A 15,020-nucleotide genomic window follows, 5' to 3' on the forward strand; every position below is an offset into this window, starting at 1 on the left:
TTAGGCCCTGTGATGGTGTCCCCTGAATAGATATGTGGGCACAATTGGCAACGGGCTTTGTTGCAAGGATAAGTTCCTGGGTTAGTGGTTCTTTTGTGTGGTATGTGGTTGTTGGTGAGTATTTGCTTCAGGTTGCGGGGCTGTCTGTAGGCAAGGACTGGCCTGTCTCCCAAGATTTGTGAGAGGGTTGGGTCATCCTTTAGGATAGGTTGTAGATCCTTAATAATGTGTTGGAGGGGTTTTAGTTGGGGGCTGAAGATGACGGCTAGTGGCGTTCTGTTATTTTCTTTGTTAGGCCTGTCCTGTAGTAGGTAACTTCTGGGAACTCTTCTGGCTCTATCAATCTGTTTCTTTACTTCTGCAGGTGGGTATTGTAGTTGTAAGAAAGCTTGACAGAGATCTTGTAGGTGTTTGTCTCTGTCTGATGGGTTGGAGCAAATGCGGTTGTATCGCAGAGCTTGGCTGTAGACGATGGATCGTGTGGTGTGGTCAGGGTGAAAGCTGGAGGCATGCAGGTAGGAATAGCGGTCAGTAGGTTTCCGGTATAGGGTGGTGTTTATGTGACCATTGTTTATTAGCACTGTAGTGTCCAGGAAGTGGATTTCTTGTGTGGACTGGACCAGGCTGAGGTTGGTGGTGGGATGGAAATTGTTGAAATCATGGTGGAATTCCTCAAGGGCTTCTTTTCCATGGGTCCAGATGATGAAGATGTCATCAATATAGCGCAAGTAGAGTAGGGGCTTTAGGGGACGAGAGCTGAGGAAGCGTTGTTCTAAATCAGCCATAAAAATGTTGGCATACTGTGGGGCCATGCGGGTACCCATAGCAGTGCCGCTGATCTGAAGGTATACATTGTCCCCAAATGTGAAATAGTTATGGGTAAGGACAAAGTCACAAAGTTCAGCCACCAGGTTAGCCGTGACATTATCGGGGATAGTGTTCCTGACGGCTTGTAGTCCATCTTTGTGTGGAATGTTGGTGTAGAGGGCTTCTACATCCATAGTGGCCAGGATGGTGTTATCAGGAAGATCACCGATGGATTGAAGTTTCCTTAGGAAGTCAGTGGTGTCTCGAAGGTAGCTGGGAGTGCTGGTAGCGTAGGGCCTGAGGAGGGAGTCTACATAGCCAGACAATCCTGCTGTCAGGGTGCCAATGCCTGAGATGATGGGGCGCCCAGGATTTCTAGGTTTATGGATCTTGGGTAGTAGATAGAATATCCCAGGTCGGGGTTCCAGGGGTGTGTCTGTGCGGATTTGATCTTGTGATTTTTCAGGAAGTTTCTTGAGCAAATGCTGTAGTTGCTTTTGGTAACTCTCAGTGGGGTCATAGGGTAACGGCTTGTAGAAACTCGTGTTGGGGAGCTGCCGAGCAGCCTCTTGTTCATATTCCGACCTATTCATGATGACAACAGCACCTCCTTTGTCAGCCTTTTTGATTATGATGTCAGGAAATGTGCAGGAAATGGCCCAACTTTATTATCATGCACATTGTGTAAAGAGTTGTCACTTTGGATGGGCTATCACCAGCAGGAGAGTGAATTTGTGTCGGGGGGTGGAGGGTGAGAAAACCTGGATTTGTGCTGGAAATGGCCCACCTGATGATCACTTTAGATAAGCTATTACCAGCTGGACAGTGGGGTGGAAGGAGGTATTTTTTCATATTCTCTGTGTATATATAAAGTCTGCTACAGTTTCCACGGCATGCATCCGATGAAGTGAGCTGTAGCTCACGAAAGCTCATGCTCAAATAAATTGGTTAGTCTCTAAGGTGCCACAAGTCCTCCTTTTCTTTTTATTCAAGCTTGGAGTTTCTATTCATACAGATTCTATGGTACAGTTTGATTCATTTAAGATTTTTATTATATTTGACTCTACGCTTTCTTTCACATATAATGTCACTCCCCCACCAGCACAACCTACTCTGTCATTCCTATATGTTTTGTACCCTGGTAGTCATCACTCCACCAAGTTTCTTTGATGCCTATTATATCGATATCCTCATTTAATACCAGGCACTTCAGTTTGCCCATCTTAGTATTTGGACTTCTAGCATTTGTGTACAAGCACTCATCAAATTTGTCTCTTTTTAGTTGACTACTTTCCTGTGATGTAATTGAATGGGACTTTTTCATTAGACTGTTTCTGTTCAGTTTCTACATGTACTTTATCAACTTCTACCCTCTCTTCTTTACTAGGATATAGAGAACCCTCATTGAGAGAACCTCCTTTAAAGGATGTCTCCGTCCAAACCGTGTGCTCCTCTGCACTTATCAGTGTTCCTCCAGCCCTTAGGTTAAAAACTCCTCTACACCCTTTTTAATTTTACATGCCAGCAATCTTGTTCCATTTTGGTTTAGGTGGAGCTCATCCTTCCTGTATAGTCTCCTCCATTCCTAAAAGGTTTCTCAGTTCCTAATAAACCTAAAACCCTCCTCCTTACCCCACTGTCTCATGTACTCACTGAGACCCTGTAGTTCTTCCTGTCTAACTGGCCCTGCGCATGGAACTGGAAGCATTTCAGAGAAAGCTACCATGGAGGTGCTGAACTTTAATCTCTTACCTAGCAGCCTAAATTTGGCCTCCATGATCTCTCTCCTATCTTTCCCTATGTCACTGATACCTACACAGTGGTGCAAGTACAGCAGTCCTGTATGCCGTAACAGTAAGATATTTCTAGCCAGTACTCTGCATAGGAAAGACACAGGAGGAGTACTGCCCCCAGCCCCGCCCCCAGCCCGTCCACACAGCTGCGTCTCCTGAGTCCTGTCTGGGGTCTGTACAGCAGCCCCACCAGAGGACAGAGCTGGGGACAGTAGAGCCACGCCAGAGAAGCTGACTGCGTGGGACTGCCTGGCAGCTCCCCGTTCTGCTCCTTTGGCCACTGCAGTTCCCAGGAGAGCAGAACGTGGGGCCACTGGGCTGGCTCTCCCAGGAACAGCAACAGCGAAAGGAGCAGAATGGAGGGCCACCGGGAAGTCCCACGCTGTCAGCTTCTCCGGCGCGGCTGTACTGCCCCCAGCCCTGTTCTCTGGCGGGGCTGCTGTACAGACCCCAGACGCAGCTGTGTGGAAAGGCTGGGGGCGGGGCTGGGGGCAGTATAGCCGCACTGCAGGAGCTGCCAGCTGGAGCCGCCCAGCGGCCCCACGTTCTGCTCCTTTTGCCGCTGCAGTTCTGGAGAGCCCTGCACTTCAGAATTCTCCGGTGCAGCGGGAGGAGGACAGAGGCCCCTCCCCCCAGGTAATGTGGGATGGATCATGGGGAAGGGATGGGGAGAGCACAGGGCCCCCAGGCTCAGGATGGGGTGGAGTCACATGGGGGGGTCATCTGGGGAGGTCACATGCCCCCCGTTTAGCTGGTGCTTCCCCTTTGCGTCCCGCCCATGAGTGCAGCGTACTGATAAGAAATTAATTCTACTTGCATCACAGTACGTACTTGTTCCATGACCACCGGCTCCTCCCCATTACTACACATAAGTCTGTCTAGGAGAGAGCCACAATTCACCATGAGTTTCTCCCAGTCATCACAAATCCAGCTATCTATATTTCTAATGACCAGCTCTGCCGTACTATTACCCATAGGCGCTGACTCCGTGGGTGCTCTGGGGCTGGAGCACCCATGGGGAAAAATTGGTGCTGAGCACCCACCGGCAGCTCCCTAACCCGCCCTCCCACCCCAGCTCACCCCCCTGCCTTCACTCTGCCTCCTCCCCTGAGAGGGCCAAAGCATCCTGCTTCTCCCCCATCCCTCCCAGTGCTTGCGCCGTGAAACAGCTGTTTTGTGCGGCAAGCCTGGGAGGGAGTGGGGAGGAGGGAGAACGCGGCGCGCTTGGGGAAGAGGCGGGGCCAGGGCAGGGATTTGGGGAGGGATCCAATAGGGGCAGGGAGGGGGCGGAGTTGGGGCGGGGCCAGGGGCGCAAGCTTCCACTGGCGCCAACAAAATTTGGTGCCTGTGCTATTACCCATCTCTTCCTAATAACTGGGATTCCCTCCCTCCAGAGAGGTATCCTAAGTGAGAAAGGATACCATGACATCATCTGGAAGGAGGGTCCCAACTATGGGATCATTTCTCTCTGCACCAGTTTGATGTTCTCCTTCCCTGAGACTTTCATCCTCCTCAACAGCACAGAGGCTGTCCGACTGGGGGTGGGACCACTCTACCGTATCCCAGAAAGTCTCATCTGTGTATCTCTCTGTCTCTCTTATCCTCCAGTTCAGCCACTCTGGTCTCAAGAGCCCGTATTGGGGCTCTGAGAGCCAAGAGCTCCTTGCACAGAATGCACACATACACCACCTGCCCACAAGGCAGGTAATCGTACATGCTGCAGTCAGTGCATTAAACTGAATAGCCCTCACTCTGCTGCTGGACTTCTGCCTGCATTCGTTTGACTTCTGCAGCTTTTTTTGTTTGGTTGGTTGGGTTGGGTTGGGTTGGGTTGGGGTTGGTGGAGAATAGGATGTTTATTAGTCTATGTTTAGAGAATGATAGGTGTATCTGGCTTTCACGTTCCCGCTCTAAACTCCTTCACCAAACTCCCCTGTTTGCTGCTTCTGTTTACTAGCTCGATTATTCCAGGCAGCTTCAAATCCCTCATGTATGAATGCTCTGAGTAGCTAGCATTTTGTATAAAATGTGTCCCTATTGTCCTGCCCTTTGGAAATGCTCAGACTGGGCAGTAGACTCTGCTCTGTGAATAACTGATTGCATATGGCTCTCCTATGCAGTTCCCTGGGCTGCTACTGGGATGCACTCACATATAAAGCAGGGCAATTGTCTCTATAAGATAGCTAAGGTTTCAGAGTCTGAAAATCTTCTCTACAAACATGATTTATATATAAATAACCTTTCCCTTACTGAAGCTGAAAAATATAATTTTCCATTCTGACAAAAAATAATCATATTTTTCTCTGTTTAGACAATACAGTCAAAATATCTTTGGATAAAATTACAGGGGAAAAGCCTTCAGATGGGTGCAAGTTATGAAGTGAAAGTGCGCTCAAAGCCCAATGGAAAGTTTTTCAAGGGTATCTGGAGTGAATGGAGCTCCTCTGAATACTTCCAAATTGCAGTGGAACACCCCAGAAAGAAAGGTAAGCAAAGGGAAACCACTTCCTTAAGTTTGCAAAAAGCCTAAAACCTGACCAAGTCACTTGGTACAGCAGATCAGGTGCAGGGCTAGCAGAGAATCAGGAGCTACTAATGATTCCCTGATTCTCTACTTAGCCCCAGCTCTGCTGCCTGTGCCAGCTGCCAGTGGTCCTCCAGGGATTATCCACGTGCTGAGTATAGCCGGAGTGCTGCACACTGCAGCCACCTCTTCACCCTTCACATGCCCCTGCCTATTCCCTGCACCAGCAGCTGGAGGAAGGGTGACATAGGAGCTGGCTTGCCCCAGTTCTGGGTCTGTTGGGGACTCCCCAAAGCCAGCTGAATTCCAAGCAGGGGCAATAGGGCCAGATTGCATCCTGTTTATACTAACAGGGTGGCACAATGTGGAGAGAATGGGGCAGAGAATCTGGCCCATTCAGTTTTGCTGATGACGCTGTGAGCCTCCAGAGATAAAGAGCAGTTTGCATCAAACATTTTAGCCATAGCAGAGTTAGAGCAGTACAAAAGGATTCATTTTAATATTGCCAATTGTAACATGCATTTACCTCATTTTAGTCACAGACCACTAAATGGAGGAAATGTCACCATTTCAGTTGTGTGCAACAGCAAAGGTTTTGATCACTATGGATCTGGGACAGATACAGACCGGTAACCTACATTCGGAAGGTTGAAAATATGTCCTCAGTCAAAGGGTCCGATCCTCAGTTCTGGCTGAGATATACTCAGTGCAACCCCTGAGGCAGATAAGCAAAAGTTGCTATACCCCCGCCCCCCTTCAATTTCCCCAAGGCAGCCAGGGCATAAATCAATGGAGCTCTAACTCAGAGGAGCTGGTGATGCTTCCCTGAGGCCATAGGCAACCAATTCAGTTTAGAACAGCCCTCAGGCTATTCTAATCTGGACTAGGAGACTAACCTGGTGTTTAGCCAAGGATCAAGGGACTGCAAAGCCACCTGTTCCCACTTTCAGACAGATGGGAGAAACAAGGCAGTTGAATCAATACATCACTCCAAACGTATAAAATTTGTCAATATCCCCCAGTAATAATAGGTTGTTTTTTTCTTAAAAGAGTATGTCATGATAGTGGACAATAATAATGCATATAGAAACAAACCTAATATGGTATTTATTCTTTTTTTTTTTTTTGGTTAGGCATTGACATGGTTGTGGTTATAACTACCGTGGGCTTAATTTTGCTCATTATTATGCTTGGTCTGAGCCTAACATTTTGGAAAACAAGGTAATTTCAATCTCTTTTAATCAAAAGAGTATTAATCCAATCAGACTGTGGAAATCCCATCTCCTCCTTTTATACTATCCAACAATTGTCACCCCATTCCCTGACCTCTCCCGCAACATGAACACGTACAAATCATAGAAGAACTGAGAATGGGAGAAAGGCAAGAGAGGAGGTAGGCAAAAGGGGACTGTCTATTGCCTTTGTCACCTCAAGATTACATTGCTGTCTCATGCTCTACATCCTGGGACCATGCAGAAGCTGAAGCTAGTGCAAAATGCTGCAGGTTGTTTATTGAGTGATGGGAGCTCATTAGACCAGTACTCTGTGGTCTGGCCTGGCTTCCAATAAGCTTCTGAGAGGAAATCATGGTGTAGGTTTTAACCTATAAAGCCCTGATCTTTAAAGTCAGGTTTGGGAGCTGGTTAGCAGTGAGATTACCTCTCTTTCCATGATATACTGCCACAGTTGAAATCAACAGAAATGGTCAAGCTGGAGCTTGTAGACCAAACTGTTCAAAAGTGGCACTAATTTTGCCTCAAACTTTTGGTGCCCAAATTGAGCACCTGATTTTCTGTGGTGCTGCACATCTGTGGCTTTCATGAACTTCAGCTGAAATTCCAGCAACTGAGCACCTTTGGAAAAACAGGTCTTAGATGTCACAAGTTAAACACCTGATAAAAGAGGCATCCAAAATTCTTGGTCACATTAATAAATTGGGAGTTTAGGCTCTCTGTCTCAAATCCCTATTGGAAAATAAGAATAATATGTACCTAATTATCTCTGTCACTACAGTGTTTTGTGAGTTAATTAGACAATGGTTGTGAAGTACATTGTGGATGAAAAGTTCTATCCACATAACTGTAGAATATTGTTATCATTCAGAGGCAGTGGGATAAGACATATATTCCACACCACTCATGTCCTTCCGCTACCTTCCCCGTTGGAATAAGAGTCCAGAAATGGTCTTCTTAGAACAAATATCTCATGCTGGATAATGCAAAACACTCAGATGGTCTACAGGAGTTAGTATGATGATATAAAGTCTGTTACTGCTACTCTAACACTACTAATATAGTGTCTTTGATTTGATAGTGCTGTTGCCATAATCCCTTCTTAAATACTTTTATTGTTGCTACGGATCTCATTTCAGAATCAAGCCGGTTTTGTGGCCAAAACTTCCGGATCATAAAAAAACTTTGGAGCAATTGTGCAAGAAGCCAAAAAAGGTATGTGCTTCCACTGCTGTGATTACCTGAGTCTGTGTACAGAAAACATAAATAATACTCATACATTAAAGTTAGGACCCTACCAAATTCATAGTCCATTTGGGTCAATTTTGTGGACATCGGATTTTAAAAATTGTAAATTTCATGATTATTCAAATCTGAAATTTCACAGTGTTATAATTGTAGGGATCCTGACCCAAAAAGGAATTGTGCAATAGTCTCAAGGGTATTGTAGGGGGGGTTGCAGTGCTGCTACCCTTACTTCTGCACTGCTGCTGGCAGAGGCACTGTCTTCAGAGGTGGGCAGCTGGAGAGCAGTGGCTGAAGGCCAGAAGCCCAGCTCTGAAGGCAGCGCTGCTGCCAGCAGCAGTGCAGAAGTAAGAATGGCCTGGTATGCTATTGCCACCCTTACTTCTGCACTGCTGCCTGCAGAGTTGGGCCCTCAACCAGCAGCCGCTGCTTTCTGGCCATCCAACTCTGAAGGCAGCACGAAAGTAAGGGTGGCAATACCATGACCTCCCCCCCCCAAATAACCTTGCAACCCCTCTGCAACACCCTTTTGGGTCAGGACCCCAAGTTTGAGAAACGCTGGTCTCCCCTGTGAAATCTGTATAGTGTAGGGTAAAAGTACTCAAAAGTCTGAGGCATTTAGCCTTTGGCCTCACTTCTCTTATTTACCCTAGGTCATAGGTGCTCAACCTGGGGTCACAAACAGATGTGAGGGCCTCGTGACTAGCCTGCTCTTTCCTTGTTGCTAAAGTGGAAGGGGGCCTTGGCGTTTCTGGCTAGCTGAGAAGGGGCTGGGGTGTGTCTGTTATGAGTTAGTTCCCAGAACTGCACCTGGGTCTGATTTTGGTTCAAGATCTTTTGGTTGATTGATTATTAGGGGGAAAGAAGTTAGTTCTCTTTTTTTGTTTATGAAAATTTTAAAGTACATAAATAAAAATTCTTCTAAAATCTGATGACTTATGCGAGTGTCTTCCCTTAACTTAGTACCTATAGTTAACTGAGCATATTATCCTCTTTGTCACACAGAATTTTGATATAAGCTTTAACCCAGAAAGTTTTGGGTATGTTCATATTCATAAAGTGGACGGCATTCAAGCCAAAGCAGAAGTGGAATGTTTTCTGCAGCCATCGGCTCCTCTAGATGCAGATGTTTCAGAAAAAGTTAGCAAAGGATCAGATATGAAGAAGAGCCTCACTGCTGTAGACAAAAGCGTCCTAAAGCTTCCTGAGACTTATGGAGGAATCGGGCCATCTGATATGTTGAGTGGGCACTTATGTGAGACTCAGCCTTGCATGTTAGATGGATCCAGCAATGGCATCCCATATAAGGTGTGCAGTTGCAATGGTACACAACTATATAATTGTGGTCCTATGACTCATTCCAGCTCTTCAGTGGCCCCCACTGTTCAGCCCAGATCAGCTTCCCTAAATATCAACACAGTGTCCCTAATACAGCCCAATAATGGAGTTAGATCATCAAATAAAGATGAAGCATATGTCACAATGTCCAGCTTTTGCAAAAATCAGTAAACCTCAAAAACCATAGGAACATAGGATTTGCTGTAACAGAGCAGACTATTGGTCCTTCTTGTTTGGGTCTCCTGCCTCTTGCTGGTTGATTCAGTGAATAATAAATTCTATAATGTACCTATCCCCATTTTGCAATGCTATAATCAGTGGGGATGGATTTTTCTTGGCTTCCAAGGACAACAGACCAAATTCCATTCTCAATTACACCAGTGCCAATGTGGAATAAATCCAGTGTAACTGAAAACAAATTTATTTCAATTGGTTTAAGACCTTAATCATGGGAGGTGATAAACCTACAACAATAACATACTATTACATTGCACTTCTCTACTGCCCTCTATACAAGGATTGGCGAGTGCTTCACATTCATTAATGCTCCTATCGACATCTCCGTTTACACAGCTACAGATTTTGTTAATGGTTATATAATCCCAATCATGAACATGGCTGCAAAGTCTAGATCGGTTAAGTAGGGTGAGTGAATTCGGAGTAACTTGGTGGAAGTCAGTGGCGTTATACCAGGTGTTAAAAAACAGAATAAGTGAGATCAGAATCAGCCTGTGTTAGTTTGGGATTCAGGATCTGAGCCTGGTAACTCATTCCCTATCCAGCACTCAGCTCCCAGGGGACAGAGTGCACAAAGGGCATCGCTTTCTAATGAGTGCTGATACACTCCCAAGAGAGCAGCACCTATCCTACCATAGCCACAGCAAGGGCTGTGCTGATGCCTGGCATGTGAGACTGTGTACAATAATGAGTACAAATAGACGTCTTGGTGCTCAAAGGCTTCAAATAGATCAGCTCAGCCAGCAGCTTGTGTGTGTAAGAGGGTAGAAGGTAGGAGCAGAAGGCTGGAGGGAACCAGGGCCAACACATATCAACAGAGTCATAGTGGTTTTATGTAGGGATGGGCCCCCTACAGCACCCCCCCACCACCACATTTGACCCTCCCCTGGACGCTGGGAAAGTTCAGACCCAGAGCCAAACTTAGCAACTCAGGCCCAGCCACCAGTTTGCTGTATTATCTGTCTTCATTACTACTGTGCCAACAGGTTTTATTGGAAAAAACAATGGGCCAGATCTGCCACTAGTGTAAATTGGCTTATCTCCGTTAACTTCCAAGGGTCAGTGCTGCTCTGCTCCAGCTGAGGGTGTGGCTTATTGCGCCATGCCTAGGAGATAAAAAGGTACCTGGGGATCTGGTCCCCAGGGCCAATTAAAACACAACTACAAAGATGCAGAATTGCAGCACAACCAAGTCACTGTCCTATTTCTTAACAATCTAAACAGAAAAATAGATGTAAAACCAGAGCAGTACAAATACAACATTAAGCAAAACACATGGCGAGATATTCAAGGGGAGACTCTCAGCTATGTTTATGTTGATCAGCATTGATTGTGCATTAAAATGTGGGGCCAGATCCTCAGCTGGTATAAATAGGTGACATCCCTTGAGGTGCATAGGTGACATGCATAACACCTTTTTTCTCTGCCTTCTAATGCATACATTACTTTGGCCTGTGAGGATTTCCCAGGACAGTCTTTTTGTCATGGGTACCTGACATGTCCATATTTTTTCATTATCACCAGTCATTGTGGGTAAGGGTGAGTCATTAGATTTTGTGCCTGGGCTCGCAAATTTTTCTGACTACATTGCAAAGCTGGTACTGCTGTAAGATCCATATTCTTGTAAATTGTCCAGTAACAATGTCAGAGGAGTGCTCAGCTTTCTCCATGAAGGGGAAACCTCGCCCCTTCCCCTCTTCTTACTCCAAAGCTCCATGGGGTTCCTTAGATTCTGTCACCAAGGGATGGTTGATCCACAATGTAGTTCCACTGGCCTGGCCATTACCCGTTGGGGCACAGGTGCACACAGGAGTTGCAGAAGCTGCTACAGCCTCATGGTTGCATGACAGCCAAGGAATATGGCCTGAAGAGAGAAAAGCTGCTTTGTTGTGCTCTAGGCTAAAGGTTTGCCCCTTTGTGAGGTATCATGTCCTCTAGCTGCTTTAAATTCCCCTTTCGGGAGCAATGACCTGATTAGTGCAATAATAAGTAACCTCTTCAGGCCGTTTACTTTTTCAATATTAAATACGATGGGAAGGACTAAACAAAAATCTGCCTTTTATCCGTTTCTCAGATTAAATTAAAGAAACAGAAAAGCAGTTATTGTTCCACCCCAGTGATAGACGATTCTAGACATCTGTGTTTAATTTGACCTTATGGTCCTGATTCTGCTTTTCTTCCAATACAAATCAGGAGTAATTCCATGGAGGTAAATGGGCTAGAATCCTTTGGTCTGGGTGAGTTATGCTTAGCACAGAACCACAGGGATGGAAAATGTGACTCCAAGCTGCATGGCAGCTCTAACTTGCACTGGCTAGTCACAGCCCATGAGAGGCTATTACATTAGCCAGGAACGGCTGGTGCACAACAGCACTCCAGTCATGAGCCCCGTCTTCCCAGCCATGCCCTGACACACACCCCGCACTGTGGGAAACTTCAGCCAGGTACAGCTTTATGGTCTGTTTATGCAAAAGGGCCAAGGATGTGGCCTGAAGTAGTCAGTGTATTACAGTATTTTTTATAACTGTTTATCACATAGTAGTAAGATGATATAGTCTGATAAAACTGAACTAAAGCACTGGACTTTAATTCCTTTGCTTTATAATGCTTCTATTTCATAAAAACAGCTGCTAATGCTTAAAATATGCAGACTTGCACAGTGCAAATGTAGATGCAAACAGATTGAGTCAGGAAGCTAGTCTGTTCTTTTACCACATTACCAAACATGAAAAAAGAATGCCGTGTAAAATAATAGGTTGTCTGTAGGTACTTATTTTAAACTCACACATACACAGTGTTAAAAGGTAAAAGGATTATATAAGCATCTACCTGCAATTTTAAACAATAATGTACGTATGAAAGAATAGTCTTACTATTCATACTAGAAAACCATGTTGCTATTTTATACTGTAAGAGTGGATTATTGTAAACATTAACCACTACGCTACTTAACAGCAAATTCTCATACATACCTTCCATATGCATTAGATATATTTTTTGCATAGCTGCTAATGTCTGAATACCATCATATTTCTGTCTTATTTAATGAAATAACATGTATAACCTGTTTTGTAACGTTTTAGCCTATTAAAAGGATGTCTATTTGCATTATCTGTTTGTGGCGCTCTCTCTCATCTTTGTCATGATATAACTGTCTGCCACCATACAAGCTGTTGCGTCTGATTCTGCACTTACTGAAACTATTGATTATTGTAAACATTAATTGTTCAATAAGCAATAGGAGAAAATGGGCTTTTTAACCCTGTGAAACCTGTTTTACAGCAGTGTTACTGTATGTAGTTCAGAGTTCTTGCTCATGATTTACACCCTTGTGAGGGAATCTGGGCTCTATAACTATAGAATTCTCTATATAGAATGTGCTTTCTGTCTAATATTGGTAACAATAATGGGCTTGATCCCGGATAATGAGGGTTGAGGGCACTCAGCAGCTTTCACCTCATATTTAGTAAAAGTCTTTGGGTTGTAACCTGAAGTTTACCATGGGGGAGAGGGGAGAACCAAGATGAGTTGTACAGAGAAGTATCTGGGTTGTGCTGGAAGGAGACCTTTTGACTTGTCCAAGGAGAAATGATATCTTCGACTTTTAGACCCTGCACAATCCTGAAGTGTATGGATTTCAGTCACCACCACTGTGTCCATAGTCTGTTAGCAGCCAAATTGTATATTTGTGAATAAAAGTTGGTGAATTACAATGAGTCATGGATGTTATGGCTCTGTTCTCCCATTTTCCCTCCTAAGATAAGAACACACACAAGTCTAATAATCTTTCAATGCCATGGCAACACATTAGTAACTGTCACAATTTGGAATGCAGTTCTGACAAGTGAGAGCTTGAGTCACAGCTGGTCCTGTAACCTGACTGCCTTCATATGTGCGCAGCTGCTGTAGCTCCTTGTATGGCGGCTCCCAGCCAGCATACAAGCATGCACTGACTGTCTCTGTGTTTCAGTAACTGGCTCCAGCAGCCTGATTGTTACATCACAGCCACACTCTGGCCTCCATCAACGTTGGTTACTACTTGCCAAAAGAGCCCAGCACACCCCCCAGTCCCAAATTCCCCCAAAACCATCTGCTCTGAAGTGGCCAAGGGCCTCTTCTGGAACATTCAGCAGAGTAGTAAGGTCCGTTATCCCTTCAGAGAGGCAAAAGCAAAGCAGCTTGTTGCTTTAACTGGAGTTAATAATCATCTGAAGTCAACACAGTACTGAGCTGATTGATTTAGAATAAAAATAACATAAGTTTATTGAATCAATAAGAGAGTGGTTTTAAATGAGGCCAGGTATAAGGAATAAAGTCAGAAATAGTTAAAAAACAAAATGCTGTCTAATGACTAAGACTTAACAAAGCTATGGTCTTGGTTCAAGGTAAGATTCTTACCACACCTCCTTCCAGCAAGATGGCTGACCTCTCCCTTGGTCAGGATCTCCCACAAAGTCCAAGGAGCTCAGTTCCTTTGTCTTTGTAGATGAAAGATTACTTGGGGTTCTTTGCTCCTTTCTTCTACAGTCCAGTGAACTTTTGGACTATATCCTTCCCAGCGTTCAGTGCCTCTGCTGTAAGGCAATGTGCCTGGGAGTCTGATGAAGAAGATTTCACCCTGGTTTCTCCCCACTGGTGCTTTCTACAATGCAAATTGATCTGTCCCCGCAGCCTCCGACGTGCCAGTGAATAGCCACTTGACTGTGTTTGCACCTGGATGGATGTGTTGGCCTCTCCTTTGTCTGGAAAAAGCCTATTTAGCCACTCCCCAGACTTACCTGGTTCAAACACATTTTAGTCCCATGTTTCCTTCACATTTGTGCAGTCCTTTGAGCATATACTACACCAGCACTGTGCAAGAGCATCAATGATCAGTGTGTTACTGGTTTTCCAGTGGTACCTTACACAACACCCATTGGATACAGATTATGACGTCAATGAATTTGAGTGCACTGAACTGGTCAGGCCAGCTGAAATTCACTACCTGATACCAGTGAGCCCCTTGCCCTCTGGCATTGCGATGCTTCTAGGGGCACAGTGAATTATGCTTGGATTCCTTATTAAATGAAAAAATATCATAGCTGCCAGTGATGCAAAACAGCATATATAGATTAGCATGGTCCTTGGTTGGTGCCACAGTTCCCTGTGTATCCCTTTGTGCTGATGTTGGCATTCATAGTCTTCATTATGTAACAATTTGTAGGGAATTCTGCACCAAAAAATTAAAAATTCTGCTCACAATATTTTAAACTTCTGCAAAATTCTGCATATTTTGTCAAAATAACACAGAATAATCACGCCACTTTCAATTAATTTTGTTGACCTGTCAGCAAGTATATCTCTAACAATACAGACAACAAAAAGATTCAGGAAATGTTTTTTAACAAACAGATTTCTTACTAGGCATATTAATACAGAACTCTGAGTAATAATTCATTTAAACTACAACACAGAAATGAATTTCCCGCATTCCTCAGAAGCAGTGCAAAGGCTTGGAGGAGTCAGGGATAATGGAGGAGCTGAGGGAGAGGGAAGTAATTTCTGGGAGCCTGGGAATGAACCTGGAGGGTTGTTGGGAGTGGGGATGGAAAAGTATGGAACAGGGTTTTATTGTGGAATGGAGAGAGATTGTTAGAGAGTTGGGGAGCTTCCCCCATGCAGACCCTGGCTCAGTGGTGTCACCCCACTAGTTCTCCCATTCATTCAGGCACATCTGCCCCCATCCTTGTCTTTCCCTGAATCTCCCTTTCCCCCAGTCCCCATGTGTCTCTGAAACCCCTTCCCCCTGTCATTGTGTGTCCCTGCACCCCCACTCTCATTCAGCCCCTGTGTCAATGGTCTCAC

General features: G+C 45.0%; 1 protein-coding gene across 1 annotated transcript in view; it reads left to right on the forward strand.

Annotated features, from left to right (window-relative positions):
• IL7R (interleukin 7 receptor) overlaps positions 1-12,239 on the forward strand; it is a 35,511-nt gene extending 23,272 nt beyond the window's left edge. Inside the window, exons 5-8 of the mRNA XM_073343747.2 lie at positions 4,912-5,086; positions 6,258-6,345; positions 7,496-7,571; positions 8,607-12,239. Coding sequence (XP_073199848.1) covers positions 4,912-5,086; positions 6,258-6,345; positions 7,496-7,571; positions 8,607-9,110 — 843 coding nt within the window. The 3' untranslated portion in view covers positions 9,111-12,239. The remainder of the gene's footprint in view (positions 1-4,911; positions 5,087-6,257; positions 6,346-7,495; positions 7,572-8,606) is intronic.
• The last annotated feature ends 2,781 nt before the right edge of the window (positions 12,240-15,020 follow it).

The sequence above is a fragment of the Lepidochelys kempii genome, chromosome 5 (genome assembly GCF_965140285.1).
Source record: "Lepidochelys kempii isolate rLepKem1 chromosome 5, rLepKem1.hap1, whole genome shotgun sequence".
Classification (NCBI taxonomy): Eukaryota; Metazoa; Chordata; order Testudines; family Cheloniidae; genus Lepidochelys; species Lepidochelys kempii.